This window comes from Humulus lupulus, chromosome 3 (genome assembly GCF_963169125.1).
Source record: "Humulus lupulus chromosome 3, drHumLupu1.1, whole genome shotgun sequence".
Taxonomy (NCBI): Eukaryota; Viridiplantae; Streptophyta; class Magnoliopsida; order Rosales; family Cannabaceae; genus Humulus; species Humulus lupulus.
Window position 1 is genome coordinate 60,274,774 of NC_084795.1, and position 14,622 is coordinate 60,289,395.

The 14,622-nt window shown below is 33.6% G+C and overlaps 1 protein-coding gene across 1 annotated transcript; it reads left to right on the top strand.

Annotated features, from left to right (window-relative positions):
* Nucleotides 1–13,173: 13,173 nt before the first annotated feature.
* On the top strand, nucleotides 13,174–14,295 carry LOC133821155 (MLP-like protein 43). Its single transcript, XM_062253626.1, has 2 exons — nucleotides 13,174–13,457; nucleotides 13,786–14,295. The coding sequence occupies exons 1-2, from the start codon at nucleotides 13,265–13,267 to the stop codon at nucleotides 14,061–14,063; spliced, it is 471 nt and encodes a 156-aa protein (XP_062109610.1). The 5' UTR covers nucleotides 13,174–13,264; the 3' UTR covers nucleotides 14,064–14,295.
* Nucleotides 14,296–14,622: the final 327 nt, after the last annotated feature.

Below are 14,622 nucleotides of genomic sequence, written 5' to 3' on the forward strand. Positions count from 1 at the left end.
TTTAATTATGTATATAGCTGGATGGAGTTGGCTATTTTTGAAGACTAAAATTTGTTGACATATTTGAAATTTAATTTATAATTGTGATATGTGAGATACTTATTAAATTCAAAGTGCTAAATTTTAATTTAGAACGTTTATTTAGTAATGGCTTATGATTCGATGTTTTCTTTTAAAAAGAACATGGTTTTTTTAATTTGCTACCAATACCCAGTGTTCTTTTTTATTATGTTGAAATCTTGCGCGAATAAACTAAAAGAATAGCATATGAGGCTCTTTTCTTGTTGTCAATAAAGGATATGGAAAGCAAACCAATATAGCATAAACAATTTTCATTAAAATCTATATGTGGTTTATGATTTAATTGTTTTACAAAATATAGCTTTTTTCAAAATGTAAATAATAATAGGTTAATCGGGCATATTTCATTACAAGAAGATACCGCTCATAGAGAAAAAGTAACTAACATCGACATACCAAGCCATTTATAATAATCAAGAGAGAGCAAATCGTAATAGAAACTTCAAGCAAAGGTCTAATTAGCCCCAAGCAATCAAGATTCCAACGATTGCGAGGTAAACTAGGTTTCCTTTCCAAATGGGCATATGATAGATCAACCCCACCAATGACCATCAGCCAATAATCTTCCTATAGATGCTAGGAGATAACAACTCTATTACTTAAACTAGGAATAAAGAAAATGAAAGATCTAAAGCGAGCTGGAGGGACAATTGGACTGGACTGGCTCCCGCCACACTATGTTGGACAGGAGCGTAGGGTGGATACTGGGTCATTGAAGCCACGGGCTTTGGTGTTGTAAGAGCGGGAAAAGTGACAGACCCCCAAATGCTCCGATATGGGCATCTTCCTAGCTAATATACTTTTGTGCTCGACGAATGAATTCGTTGAGCCTTCAGCATCCTCTCCGTTGTTGGTCATCCCACAACAGGGACCCCACGCGGATGCCAGCCTGTAAGGCCATTAGCTGTTGGCCAAAGCATTGACCTCAAAGTTTACCTTTCAAGCAGCTATGAATTGTCTTCTGAATGAAGACGACAACTGATTCCATGAATGAATGGATCCTGGCATGTGTTTCTTGAACCATTCATTTTCCATGGACAATTATTTGAATTTTAGTGTCATGAACAATTATTTGAATTTTATTGTCATTATGTTATCTATGAACTAAATCTTTTATCTAGGGATTAATGTAGTCACTTGAATTTCAATTTAATCTTACTATGATGTTCTATTGATACTTCTTCTCTATTATAATCTATATGATGTTTGTTTAATGCTAGCAAGTACTTGATCACTATTTACTTGATTTAATGGTCTTGATTAAAAATTTGAAAGATGAGAATTGAATATGCTATCATTATATAGACATAGGTTGCATATTGGATGAAAGTACCAGTATGACTTGTGTAGTAATAAGGTTTATATGCTTAATGCCTTCTATATGTTTAAGTTTATCACAGAGATGTAGAAAACCTGCATATAGGCTGAGATCTTATATCTTGAAAAAGAATAGGAATCAATTATGTTAACCTGGGATTAGAATAGGAAGAAGAGATTTATAATTGATTAGTAAAATTAATAGAATGAAAAGTTGATGAAATTAATTCCTAGGCTTTTTATTATTGATTGTTAATTCTTTAATTTATTATTTTGTTTACAGTTGTTTAAATTGTTCTCATAGTTTTTTAGAATTATTCATCTTAATTTTAATCACCAAATAGAAAGTGAAAAACAATTATTGGTAATTTGTTAATAGTGTCAGTGAGACGATCTCTGTTCTTACAGACTTTATTACTTGACACAACTGTGTATACTTGTGTACAGATTTTACAGATCACCAGGCCTCACGCGATCCATATTGGCGCGCTTGGGCAGACCACCCTAGGCTCCACGGGTGCTCTAAACCTGGCATTGTCCTCCGACACCTAGCCTTTACCCTTACTAGTTGGGCTCGGGGCCAGGTTGTGTTTGGGATTGAGACGAGCCTTCTTTCGCTTAGGAGCAAGGGTGTCATCGACCTTCCCCTTGCCACGATATTGTGGCATAGGTGGGCTCCAACTGCAGCTGGGTACATGGGGGGCATGCCAGCTAGCGAATCTCACGCCACATCAGCCGAGTGCTCGGGAGGCACCTCACCTGGGTCGATAGCTAGCACTCTAGCTGGGTGGAGAGGTGGCACACCAACTGGCTGCCTAGTTGGTACTTCTCCATGGGGGTCCACTTACTTCTCCTATAGGGCAGCTTTATTACCATCCTGGGTATCAAGTTTTTGATGCTGAGTAGCCACCTGATTGGGAAGCACCACCACTTCTGGCATGTCCTTCACGTGCATGAGCTGAAAATATTCCTCCTCATAATACTCGTCGTCTACGCTGTCGTATTCTTCCTCCATCTCAAGGAGGTCATCGGTGGTGGATGGCTGGTTTCTCCTCCCTCAACTTCGACTAGAGGAGCAACATCATTTGGTGCGCTTCTGTTAGTGGTCATCATGAATATGTTCTTCAAGATCTCTTCATGCTCTCAACAAAAGCAACAAAATGTTAAATGGATTTTTCACTATCAACCTAATCTGAGAATTTAAAGAAAATAATGGAAAAGAACACAAGGAGTTTACGTTGTTCAGGCTATAAAAGAGCCCTAGTTCTTGAGTCTCTGGTAATAAGTGAGTTTGAAGCTTTTTTGAGCAAGCTTCAATGGTTGTTCTCAGGAAGCATATATGTTGCACTGAGTTATAGAGTTTCTCTTTCTAAAAATCCGAACACTTAACAAGTAGATACCCCGGCCCTCTTCATAGAGGTTGGGGTCATTAATGTTAACCATCTATCATTAATACAAATTCTCCCATTCTGGGGTATTAATGTTGAATTAATACAAAAAGCGCTGCACTAACTAGAGACCCATTGCTGAAAGTGGTATATCAACTTTATGGGGAACATGTCTCTGACTGTTAGGGTGCGGCACACGTTCGCCCATGTCAGGTGACATTATGGGAAATGCTGATTGTTGAGGGTATGAACTTGACACCACTAATCGAGGCTTACCAAAAGTTGGCAGATGATTTCTGGTGGCCCATACCTACAGTGACTCACACCTGGCAGCTACTCCAGGTCTGAGGACTAGAATCCTAGACCTGGGAGATGGGCTAGTGAAGAGAGCTTCCCGGGACATGACCTCATATGGAGACATCCTCGCCTCAAGGACAGACCTCACGGCGTGGCCTCACTTCGATACATCCACTACACCAAATACCATTTTCTATAATACATAACTATAAGCTAATTGGGAAAGTATTATAATAGGTAAAGTGGTAAACTTAAAAGGAGTTAAACTTAAAAGGGAGGGAAACAAAAAAAAAAATTCTGGGTAATGTTAAAATGGAGGGAAACCCACAGTTTCAACCTAGCCCTATTATCTCAAAACCCAATCCCTAATGATGCGTTCTTTCTCTCAGCTCTCTCTTTCTCCCAGCGTTCTTTCTCTCAGCTTTCTTCTTTTTCTCGCTCTCTCTCTCTCTCTCTCTCCCAGCGTTCTTTCTCTCGCTCTCTGTATCTCCCAGAGTCTTAGCGTTCTTTCTACCCTCTCCATCGTATGAGCTGTTGGAGCACACCATGACAGAGGAGCAATCTCTCCACTGGAATTGCAGGCTCTTTCTTCCCCAAGTTGTGATCGAAGAGAGTGAACCACAAAAGTATGGGACGTCGAATCAGAGCAAGAGGAGCACTCTCTTTCACTTTCTCATAGTTCCTCTCCATCACTCTCTGATCGAGAACAGACCATGACTCTAAGAGCCGCTGATTCAGTTACTGGTTCTCAAGGATTTCATTTGTTCAAGCAACTAAATGAGACTCCAAGCAATGGTAAATCTCGTAATGCTTCAAGTAGACAGAAAAAGTTGATTAACGCTGTCCAAAGGACTCCAAAAGATCATCTTTTGGGGGAATGTCAATCCCAGAAAAATGGTCACATGGGTGGAAATAACACGCACTTCTCAACTATAGAACAGAAGCTCTAGGATGCAGGGTCAAATCAGAGCCTTGTAAATTTCACTAGGCATTTAGTGTTCTTGTGCTCTCATAGCTATGTTATATATTTTCTTGTGTCTACTTCTACTTATTCTTCTGGATTAGTTCTGCTTCTGATATACTCTCTTTGTCCATAGATTGGTGCGGAGGTCCGAGGGAAAATTGATGGAGCATTCGACTCGGGTTATTTAATGATTGCAACAGTTATTGGAAAGCTATTCATAGGAGTCTTGTTTGCACCAGTAAGCTTTAAAAACCCAGTGCCAGTTATATAATGTGCTCAAAGTTCGAATATGGGCAAGCTAAAAATCATTATCTATTTGCTTTAAACTTTTTTAAAGCAGGGACTTGGAGCCTTCCCCAGAGGACCAGTTCTCACTCAAAATCCACACTTGGCTGCAACTCAGCCATTTCCAAGCTCGGCTCATGGTGAACCACGCTTTAGGCTTTTCCAGCAGCCGATGAAGAACACAAGTCCAAGATCTGCTCAAAGCTTCTAGCCAAATCATCAAATGGCTAGGCCATTTCCTGTAGTGAGATCCACTCCTTCTTTGCCCAAAGAACCAACCCTTAGAAGTGATCTTCAAGGTGTGGTTTTAACACTAAGAGGGCCCAGAAGCAGCCAACATTAGGTGAAAATTTTCATATTTTTTGCTTCATTCAAGTTTTGTAAATCATGAAATGCTTAGATTGTTACCACTTTAATTAATTTTAATTTTTTCAAAAAAAAAAAATATTGCTATCCATTTCAGAGGATAGAGTTCACTGAAATGATGAAACAATGTTTATGTTTTTTCAACTTTACCCGTTTATGTTTATGTTTTATCAAGTTTTTATTTTGAGTTTTTCATCTTTCAGACTTTTTATGTTTTATGTTTTATCAACTTTACCAGTTTATTTTGAGTTTTTATTTGGGCATTTACCAGTTTATGTTTAAAGATCATATTTTGATTGCTATTTTGAACTGTTCTTGAGACAAGATACTTTGATTGATTTTTGGCTCTGAAATATACTGGTATAAATGTTGGGAAAGTTGGATTAGATCAGAGAGGCTTTAGTAGTTGCAATATAATATTATCTAATTGTTCTTAGATTGCTTTCAAGATCATATCTTTAGTCGATTTTATGGGGTCCATTGTCACCTAAACAATCACTGATCATCTTTTGTTTTGCATACTATGATATTTTGGTCTCCGATCACCACAGAAAACATGTTTAGACAACTTAGCTTACTTGGGATTAGAATGGAATCAAATTATTTCCATGTTGTTTTTTTGGCATGTATTGAATTGAGCCAAGAATTGCTAGCAGCCCTGGTTGGAAAGGAAAAGAATAAAAATGAAAGATGTTTGTTGCTTGTTCCAATGTATATAATCTATTTGATAAAATGTATTTGATATAGGTTAAAAAATTATGGAAAATCTTATTGATATAACCCATGCTGTGACTATGAGGACCACCACACTTGTTGTTTTGCTTATCTTTGTACTTTCTCTTAATTCCTTCCTGTAATGAAAAAACTATCCTGCAGTCTTGGAGAGTCTTTTTAATGATATATATTGTCCATGAGATAGCCTACCATGAAGAAGCAATACATGGAATAATATGCAAGGAGAATGAGTCAAATCTCAATCAAGATATTGATCAAATATCTTTTTGAGAAATAGTTCATAGAGTAATTTATTAAAACATGTAGAGCCAAGACCAGAGATCACAACAACTTGCACAAACACAATTTGATCCAAAGAAAAAGTCACAAGAACAAATAAGTTAGAAGAAACACACAAGAAATCAAACCAGTTAAAACACAACACCAAGAATTACGTGGTCCTAATTAGAGTCAAAACATAGAACTCTAAGCTACATCCATGGACAGCCACTTTTATTAGAACTTCCTTCTTCTTTCAGTACAAATCTCTCTTCTCTCATATACAGATTCTTTTACTGAATTACAAGGAAATTTTTCTAAAAGCCTATATGTAAAAGTATACAACTCAACAGTATATATAGCAGTAGTAAACATAACGAAACATAACTAACTGCTTTACAAGAATGGTTGTAAACATAGAAGATTACTGACTGGACCAAAATAACTAACAAATTCTCCAACTCAATAGTATATATACCAGCCATATAGCTTCCTTGAAAACTTTTGTTAAAGCTATATGTTCAGCTTCTGTAGTAGATAAAGCAACCATCTTTTGCAAACTGGCTTTCCAGCTAACAGCTGTACCGAAAACTGCCAAAACATAACCTGTAAGTGATTTTCTAATTTCTAGACAGCCTGCAAAATATGAGTCAACAAAACCTTCTATAGCAGATGTCCTATATTCGTTTCCAGCTCCACCATAAACCAGAAATCTATACCCAAAATTAGTTTTGCAGCACCCAAATCTTTCATCTCAAATTCTTTTTTCAATTCAACCTTTACCCTTTCAATTTCTCTCTGTAATTTCAGCCAGAGTATATTCAGTATATACTCTGTAATTTCTATTAGAGTATAAATGTCCCCTAGAAAAAAAATTATTGGATAATAACATCTCAATCATCCCCGGAAAGAAAAAATTCAATTATGGAAAAAGTACCATTTAATCCCATATATTCAGAAAATGATCAAAACTTACTGTTGTATTGTGTGAAATAGGTACACTCTCCTTTCCATTTTGTCAAAATTTACTATGTCATACTTAAAATGCCTTTAAAGTAAATGTGTGTATATATTTTATCCCCAAATTTTAAGATCGAATTAGATGAATTTTGGAATTCAAAGGCTCTTTTAATATCTATTGACAAATATTAATTTTGTATTAATATTTTAGGTATTGATTATATTCTTTAGGTTGTGGATAGAATTGGCAAGGAGCATTGCAAAATTAATTTGCAAGAGGTACGGAATTTGTTCTTTTAACTCTTATTATTAATATCTTAAAAATGTTAGAGGAGTTTGAATATCTTAAATATTCATCCATAGAGAAGTAGGTTCTGAGATTAAAATTGTGTGCTGTGGTGATAACGGAAGGTTGAAAACTTGTGTGTATTAGAGAAGTAGGTTCTGGAAAATTTGTTTGTGTGCTGCGGTGATATAAGGAAGAAAACTTATTGTGTGTTGTTTGAATTTTTTGACTTAGTATTGATAGATGGTTAGGTAAGCTTTTATATGTATAGATTAGATTTTTCATTATATGTATAGATTAGATTTTTCATTTAGTCATATTGTTTTCATTATTTCCATATGTATAGATTAGATTTAATTGCCATAACCCAAGCTAAAATCTTGTCTTTGATCCAAACCCAATTAGTTAGTCGCTACCATTTTAGAATCTGATTTTTAAATTAAAAACAACACTAGAATCTCTTGAACTAGAGACTATTAAATGGATAGAAAATAAACCACCAGAATTAACAAAAAATAGTGGTCAAGGCACAACATAGACCAGTGCCAAGTTACTTGTAGGGCTGGAAAACTAAGATCTAATAATTTTGCATGTAAATATGGCTGTTGCTCACATGCAGTCTATCATAAAAAAACAATGAAATTCAACCAAAACTTGAAACTGTATGGTTCGTGCATAGATAACTCAGACAGAACTTTCCTGTTCAGCTGAATGTTTTCTTTCATAAGCCCATGCATGAAGTTTCCATAATTAACCTGAAACAAAACATCAAGATTTTGTAATATGTTGCTAAGAAATGAAAGGCCACCAACGACAACAGGAAGCAGAGAAGAGAGTAGAGTGAACTGCTATTTCCTGTCTAAAATATATATTAACAGCCAGTTTGAGCAAATATTCAGTAGACTGAAGTAAACAAGAGCTGCGAAGACAAATGGCAGGTGCTCATGCTGTCCAGCTAATTTTGCAGATCCAACACAAGTTCAGAAAAACATTAACTAGATAAGCATTTAGATAAGCCTCCAATAAGAAAGACTTGTGTTAGAAGTTTTCTGGGCTGTTAGGTTGGGAAGATATTGTAGATAGAGAGTGAGATTTACTTAGAGAAGAATTTGGCAATCTTTGGGAAAGGGGAGCCTCTCAATCTAACTCAACCTTGTAATGTTTAGGGTTTTGGTCTATACCAGCATTGTCTATTAATTAATAATGAGGAATTTCAGTAGTTCTCTCTAGTTTTTGGTTCCTCAAAAATTACTATAAGGTTTTCAATCAAAGGAAAATCTATCTAAAATAAGTGAAACTCACTCTGCCTTACTGATTTCAACAGAAATCTCCATAATAAAATGCAAACAAGCTTTTCAAGCCACAAAAACAAAAATAATTTACATATTCAGAAATTGTACACAATATTTTACTATTTATTATCTTTAATATTGATCTTAAAATGAATCCTTCTCTAATTCTTTAGTGCAGCTGAAGGAGAGCATTAACTAAACTATTTGTATAGTTTTTAGTTAAAAGAAACTGAATACAGAACTAAGACTTAGAGCAGGATTCATTCTGAGATCAATACTACAAAACTTACATAATAAGAAGACCAAAATCATCATCAATCCCTTACAATCGTGTATAGACAGAGAATATAATATAAAATATGACTCGAAATTACAATCACTTCCTACAAATTAAAATCAGTCAAAAAGTCTGAAGTTCCTTAAGTAAGAACTTTGAGGCAGTTTCGCAATAGACTGCCAAACCAAACCAAAATATATTCTGATGATCTATATAGCCTATAAGTAGGTCCAAACAAAGTGAGTACAATAGATTGAATTTATAATGTATACTAATAGAAAATGGCCACACTAACAAACAGATGGCTATGTATGCTTCTTAAATTGGCCCTGAATTGTGAGATATATGACACTTGTTTTGTTAAAAATGATGTTTAAATCCATAAGAAACAGGGGCTGATATGATTAGCATAACAGAAACATTACCACAGTAAAAGATGACAATGGATCTCCTTCATATATATAAACAATAACTTTAGTTCATAACTAAATCCAAAAAAAAAATATATCTTTGAAATTTTTGGTATTTAAAAGCAGTCCAATATTTGGTAATGTTTAGGGTCAAGGAACGTTTATCTTTTTCTAAAGATTACTTCTTATTCATTGAAAGGAAAATAATTTTAACAACAAGTTTCTGGGTCAGCCATTTCTTTTTATTTGAAACAAGTAAATAATAATATGCTAAAATTAGTACATATGTAAGAAAATAGGTTCACCATAATCCAAGTAAAACTTTACCCACCATTTATATTCTTGCTCATAAAAATAAAAAATAGGAAGAGAAATCAGAGATCATAGATGGAATATTATATAAAGACAAAAATCTAAGTCTGACCATTGATGATACTGAAAGGTTAAATATTTTTGTTTATAAAAGAAAAGATGGTGATGAGACTGACATTCTCATCCTTCATGTGATCTATTCTATCATACAAAAATAGTCCACACTCCACACTCCACACTCCACACTCCACAAGCTGCTAACATGACAATGGAATTTTGGAGGGGACAACTCTAAATACTAAGAAATATAATAATAATAATAATAATCTTGAGCAAAAAAATAATAATAAAAAAAACAAAAGAGATCAATGTCTTTTCCTTTTCTTTTCTTTTGGTTTGTTACCACCATTTGGATCATTTAACCAATTGTTTTTATAGATTTAAAAGACTGAATTAATCATATTATACTCTCAAGGAACAAGTTCTTAAGAGCACATGATGCAGAGTCTGCTACTAAACCATCAAATTAGACATAATATCCCTTTTTTCTTAATCAAATTAAAAGGGCCAGTGCCCACTAGGCCTTTTCGTTGATATATTTACAACCCACAAAATAATTGAGGTCGAAAATAACAATATGGTCAACTTCTCTGTTAAACAACATTGACTTAATGAACTTTCTTTTCTTCTTCTTCTGCAGCTAACCCCAAAACAATACAGATGATCTAAAACATAAGTTGTTTGCTAATTTCAAAAGATACTAAGAAGACCCCCTTAAACTTTGATGATCCTACTACCTATTGCAATGTCTGTCAGAGGAAATGATATGAAAAAATATTAAAAATTTCTTAAACTCAGCAAAAATGAAGGAATTCTTCCATTTTTAATCATTCATAGGATAAATAGCAAAAATAGGATATTTAACTAAAGAAAAGGATCTTTTTAACTGGTATGACTTGAAATTCTCTTTTAAGATGTCCTGAAATTCAACCAAGGCATGTTTTCTTTTAAAAGCATGTGTGTTAATGACCTTGTCATGACCTTGAAATTACAACCGCAAATAATGTGATTGTCTTGTCTAACAGTTGTTAAACCCAGACAAAAAACAAGATTTTATTAAGAGAACAACATCAAATTCAAATTCATTGGAGATGGATAAAAGTTGGATCCATCTTAACAAGTTACTAACCAAAATCATATAGTTTATTTTGGCTATAAGTTTAAGTATCAGTGCTTGATTATTGATGTATGCTCTAAAATTGTAGAGCAACGATGGAATATGAGCAAAAAGCTAGGGATTTTGTTAAGACAGCCATGACGAATCTTGGATTTCCAGCCAAGATTCTTTGTCTATGCAACAAATGTCACAATCTAAGACATCAACTTTCAGATGAAGTTGTCGAACACTTAGTTTTGTGGGGCATGGACCAATCTTACAAAACATGGTTTCATCATGGGGAAGATTCAGTCCAAAGCAGCACGACAAACACAAGTTTTGAATATTGTATGTGGACCAAGTTTCTTTGTTTGCTTTGGTGTTGTTGTGAATTCATTATTTTGTATGTGGTGTCCTTTCTTGGATATAATTTCCATAGCATTTTTCTTGAAGTAATTTGTGATGCTAGATAATAACAATAAAATATTTCTTTGTTTATTTTGCAGATGTGACAAGCGAAGTAGAAAATGATACTTAATTTTGAAGGCTTTGTGTTGGGTAGCAGTAGAATATTTTGTGTTGAAAGTAGTAACTTTTCACTATGTTGAATATTTAAGACTCCTTGAATACTTAAATAACATTTTGTTGTTGATGACAGTGTTGAATGTTTTAAACTAATTTGTGGATTGTTAATACAATGTTGAATGCTTTTTCTTTTTATTATTTGAAAATCATGTTCATTTGATGATGCTAGTATATGTTAGAAAGCTAATTTTAATTATATAAAAAAAATTAAAATATAATGGAATAAATTAGTGTTATAATATGAAAATTGTGTTATAATATCTATTACAATAACATTTTTTATGCAAAGAATTATGCTATGTAAACTTCATTATATAACACAAATAATGTGTTATACTAAAGTGTAGTATAACACAAATTTATAAGTATTGAAATGTGTTATATAATCGACTATAAATAACATAATTAAACACTTATATATTTATTAAAATAATACAAAATTTGTGTTATCGTTGACAGTATAATAACACATCGGTATAACAATGATAAAGTGTTGTGTAAAGTACCCTGACCTACGATAAAATAGTCGGTCTTAACACATCAAAAAGTGTTATGGTATGTTTTGATAACACATTTTCGGTGTTATTAAAAGAATTTTTCCTTGTAGTGATCCATGACTTGGAGATTGGCTTGGGACGTGGCCTTACTTGGAGACAACCTCTCCTCGAGGACTGACCTTGGACCATGGCCTCACTTGAAGACATCCAAGACTTGGTCGGTTTGGGTTTCCTGGAAGAGTTCACACTCCGAGAACTTCGTGACGTGTCTTGTCATTAATTACTCCTAATTGCCACGTGTCTGATGGTGAAAAAATGGACAACAAAAATCAACCACCAAACAAGTGTAGTTTCAGGTCTGCTTCCTCTTGTCCACCTCCACAAAACTATCCCAAACCAAACACAAGTAATAGAAGATCCAAAGCAGCTAGCATCCATGCTTAACCCCACCAACCCAATTTGCAACAACATCCTCTCGTCCAGGCATGACCACTACGCATGAACAGAAGTAAGAACGACGCCGACATGAAGACGAATAAAAAAGGAAACTCAGGAAGCCCTCTAATAGAGAAAAAATGAAACCCCCAACACTGATTTTCCTTTTTCTTCTTTTGCAAAATATAGTTATACACATAATAAATATAAATAAGAAATAATTGATAAAAGTAATACAATAATAAACATAAATAACCACTTTTGAATTTAACATGACTGATTACAAAAAATAGGACTTTTAAAAGGATTTTTAACTAAATTTTCATACCACCGATATTATTGTAAACTTTAAATCGAGACTATTTTTCTTTAAAAAATAATTGATATTATTATTATTATTATTTGGAGAGAGAAAGTAACATTAATTGGGAAGAGAGAATTAGGGCTTTCTTAACTTAATTTAACGTTATCAAGCAATTTAATTATCGGTTAAGTAAATTGATGAGGTGTCTCAAAATAATGGGTGACACAAGGAGAGGATAGTAACTGGGGACAACTGATTTTTTTTCCCTATCTTGATCAATGATTGTTTTGAACTTTCGTCAAAAATGCAACAAGAAAGAAGGGTCTTTCTAATCACTTTTGTGAGGGAAGTGAGGAGAAAGGGTATGTCTATGTTTTATTTTTTTTAAAAAAAATAATGTTTCTGAATATTTTTTTAACATATTCATGTTAAAATGTGATGAGAAAGTCTTATTTTGTAGTGGAAGTGGCGTGTTTGCAAGATCGTGTTAAATCTAATACCACTATGATGTGGTTGAAGCTTCTACAAGAAAGAGTCGCACAAAAAAGTGAAAAAATAAACCTTTTATATACTCCTTGATTCTAAATAGAATACCAGAAATTAAAACATCAAAGTTTTATTGATTCTCTCAAGATGACATGTAAAATTAAATTCATAGATTTTTTAAAAAAAAAAAAAAATATTCTAGTTTCACACATGAATTTACAAACTTTTTTCGTATATTATATGTTTATTATTCGACTCCTTCGTAGAAATTCTAAATTGATTTTATATTGACTGCATCAACACTAAAAGTAATCATAATCACTGCAGCAACATTATAATTGTTTAGCGATTCCTCATAATACTTACTAAATTCAAATATGTAGATCTCATATTAAATTACACAAATAGATGTATGCCACCTCGTGTTGTTAAACACCAGTCTACCCCTTAGCAATTCCCTTTTATAAAAGGGAGGGTGATAGTGTCTTATAAGTCGCACCATTTTCATCAACATTTCATATCAGAAAAGAAATATATAGGTTTTGAACTTGGCTATTCTGTTTTAAGAATAAAATGTCGTCGTCTGATATTGGTAAGCTGGAGACTGATGTAGAAATCAAAGCCTCTGCTGAAAAATTCCATGAAATGTTCACTCATAAACCGCACCATATCACTCATGCTAGCTCTGACAAGATTCAGAATTGTGACTTACACGAAGGTGAATGGGGCCAAGTGGGTTCTGTCATCTGCTGGAATTACTTCCATGGTAAGACCAAAGAAAATTTACATGTAATGTATTTGTGGATCTAATCTCTCATATAGTACGTTTGTATATCTTTTCATATCCACTATAGTACGTACTCTTAAATCTAACAAATATATACATATATATATACATTTGTGTACGCAAACAACTAAAATTAAAAGAAAAGGAATGAATTTTTTTCTATTTGCAAGTTGTTTTTCTATGTTTGTTGAGTAGTTAGAAAGGGAAAAGAAGAAGAAGAAGCAAAATTTTGGGTTAGTTGGTTCAAAGCTTAATCGATTTATATTATGTTATTACGTACGTAATATTATTAAATTCACGCATGCAGAGGGGAAAGCTAAAGTGGTAAAGGAAATAGTTGAGGCCATAGACGAGGAGAAGAATTTAATCACGTTCAAAGTGATTGAAGGGGATCTTATGGAGCACTACAAGAGCTTCAAATTCAAGATTCAAGCCACTCCCAAAACTGATGGCCAGGGAAGCGTTGTACACTGGACAATCGAGTACGAAAAGCACCATGAAGAAATCCTAGACCCGCACTCCATGATTGAGTTCCTTGAGGATATTTCTAAAGATCTCGATGTTCATCTTCTCCAGGATATATAAATAGTCAAACCAGATTCTAAAGCTGCAACGTTTATGGCCCACTAAATAATTTAAGCTTTGAGTATATAATTATGAATAAGTGGTCATATTCTACGTTTGGCATGATGATATAGTTATCATGATAAGTAATTACTTGCTATTATTGTTGTCCGTATATTTTTATTTGAAGAGTGTTCACGCACGTTTATGTTTTTTCCTTTATTTTGATATTGTGTGTTATATTTGTGCTTCAGTGAGAATCCCCATATTATAATGATGCATGTTTACAATTTAAGGGTCCTTACAAGTCCAATGAAGTGCCAAATTTTTTATGCAGTGCTAAAATATTACACACTTCAAAAAATAGCAGCTCTAATGGTGTGTCATATTTTTCATAGAATATAGCATGATCTAAATTTGGATAAGCAATAAATACTAACTTATTTACATTTCTACCTTTGATAATTATTTTATTATATTATTAGTTTCTAATTTAGAATAGGTACTCATTTGGTATCATGTGCTTTAATAAAGTATAGCTTTGGTACACTGTGTTTTAACAAAATAAAATTTAAAAATT

Excerpts from the sequence above, each read along its gene's own strand:
- LOC133821155 (XM_062253626.1), top strand. The coding sequence starts at position 13,265 with ATGTCGTCGTCTGATATTGGTAAGCTGGAGACTGATGTAGAAATCAAA. Across the intron at positions 13,458-13,785 it reads CTGCTGGAATTACTTCCATG|AGGGGAAAGCTAAAGTGGTA; the intron begins GTAAGACCAAAG and ends TCACGCATGCAG.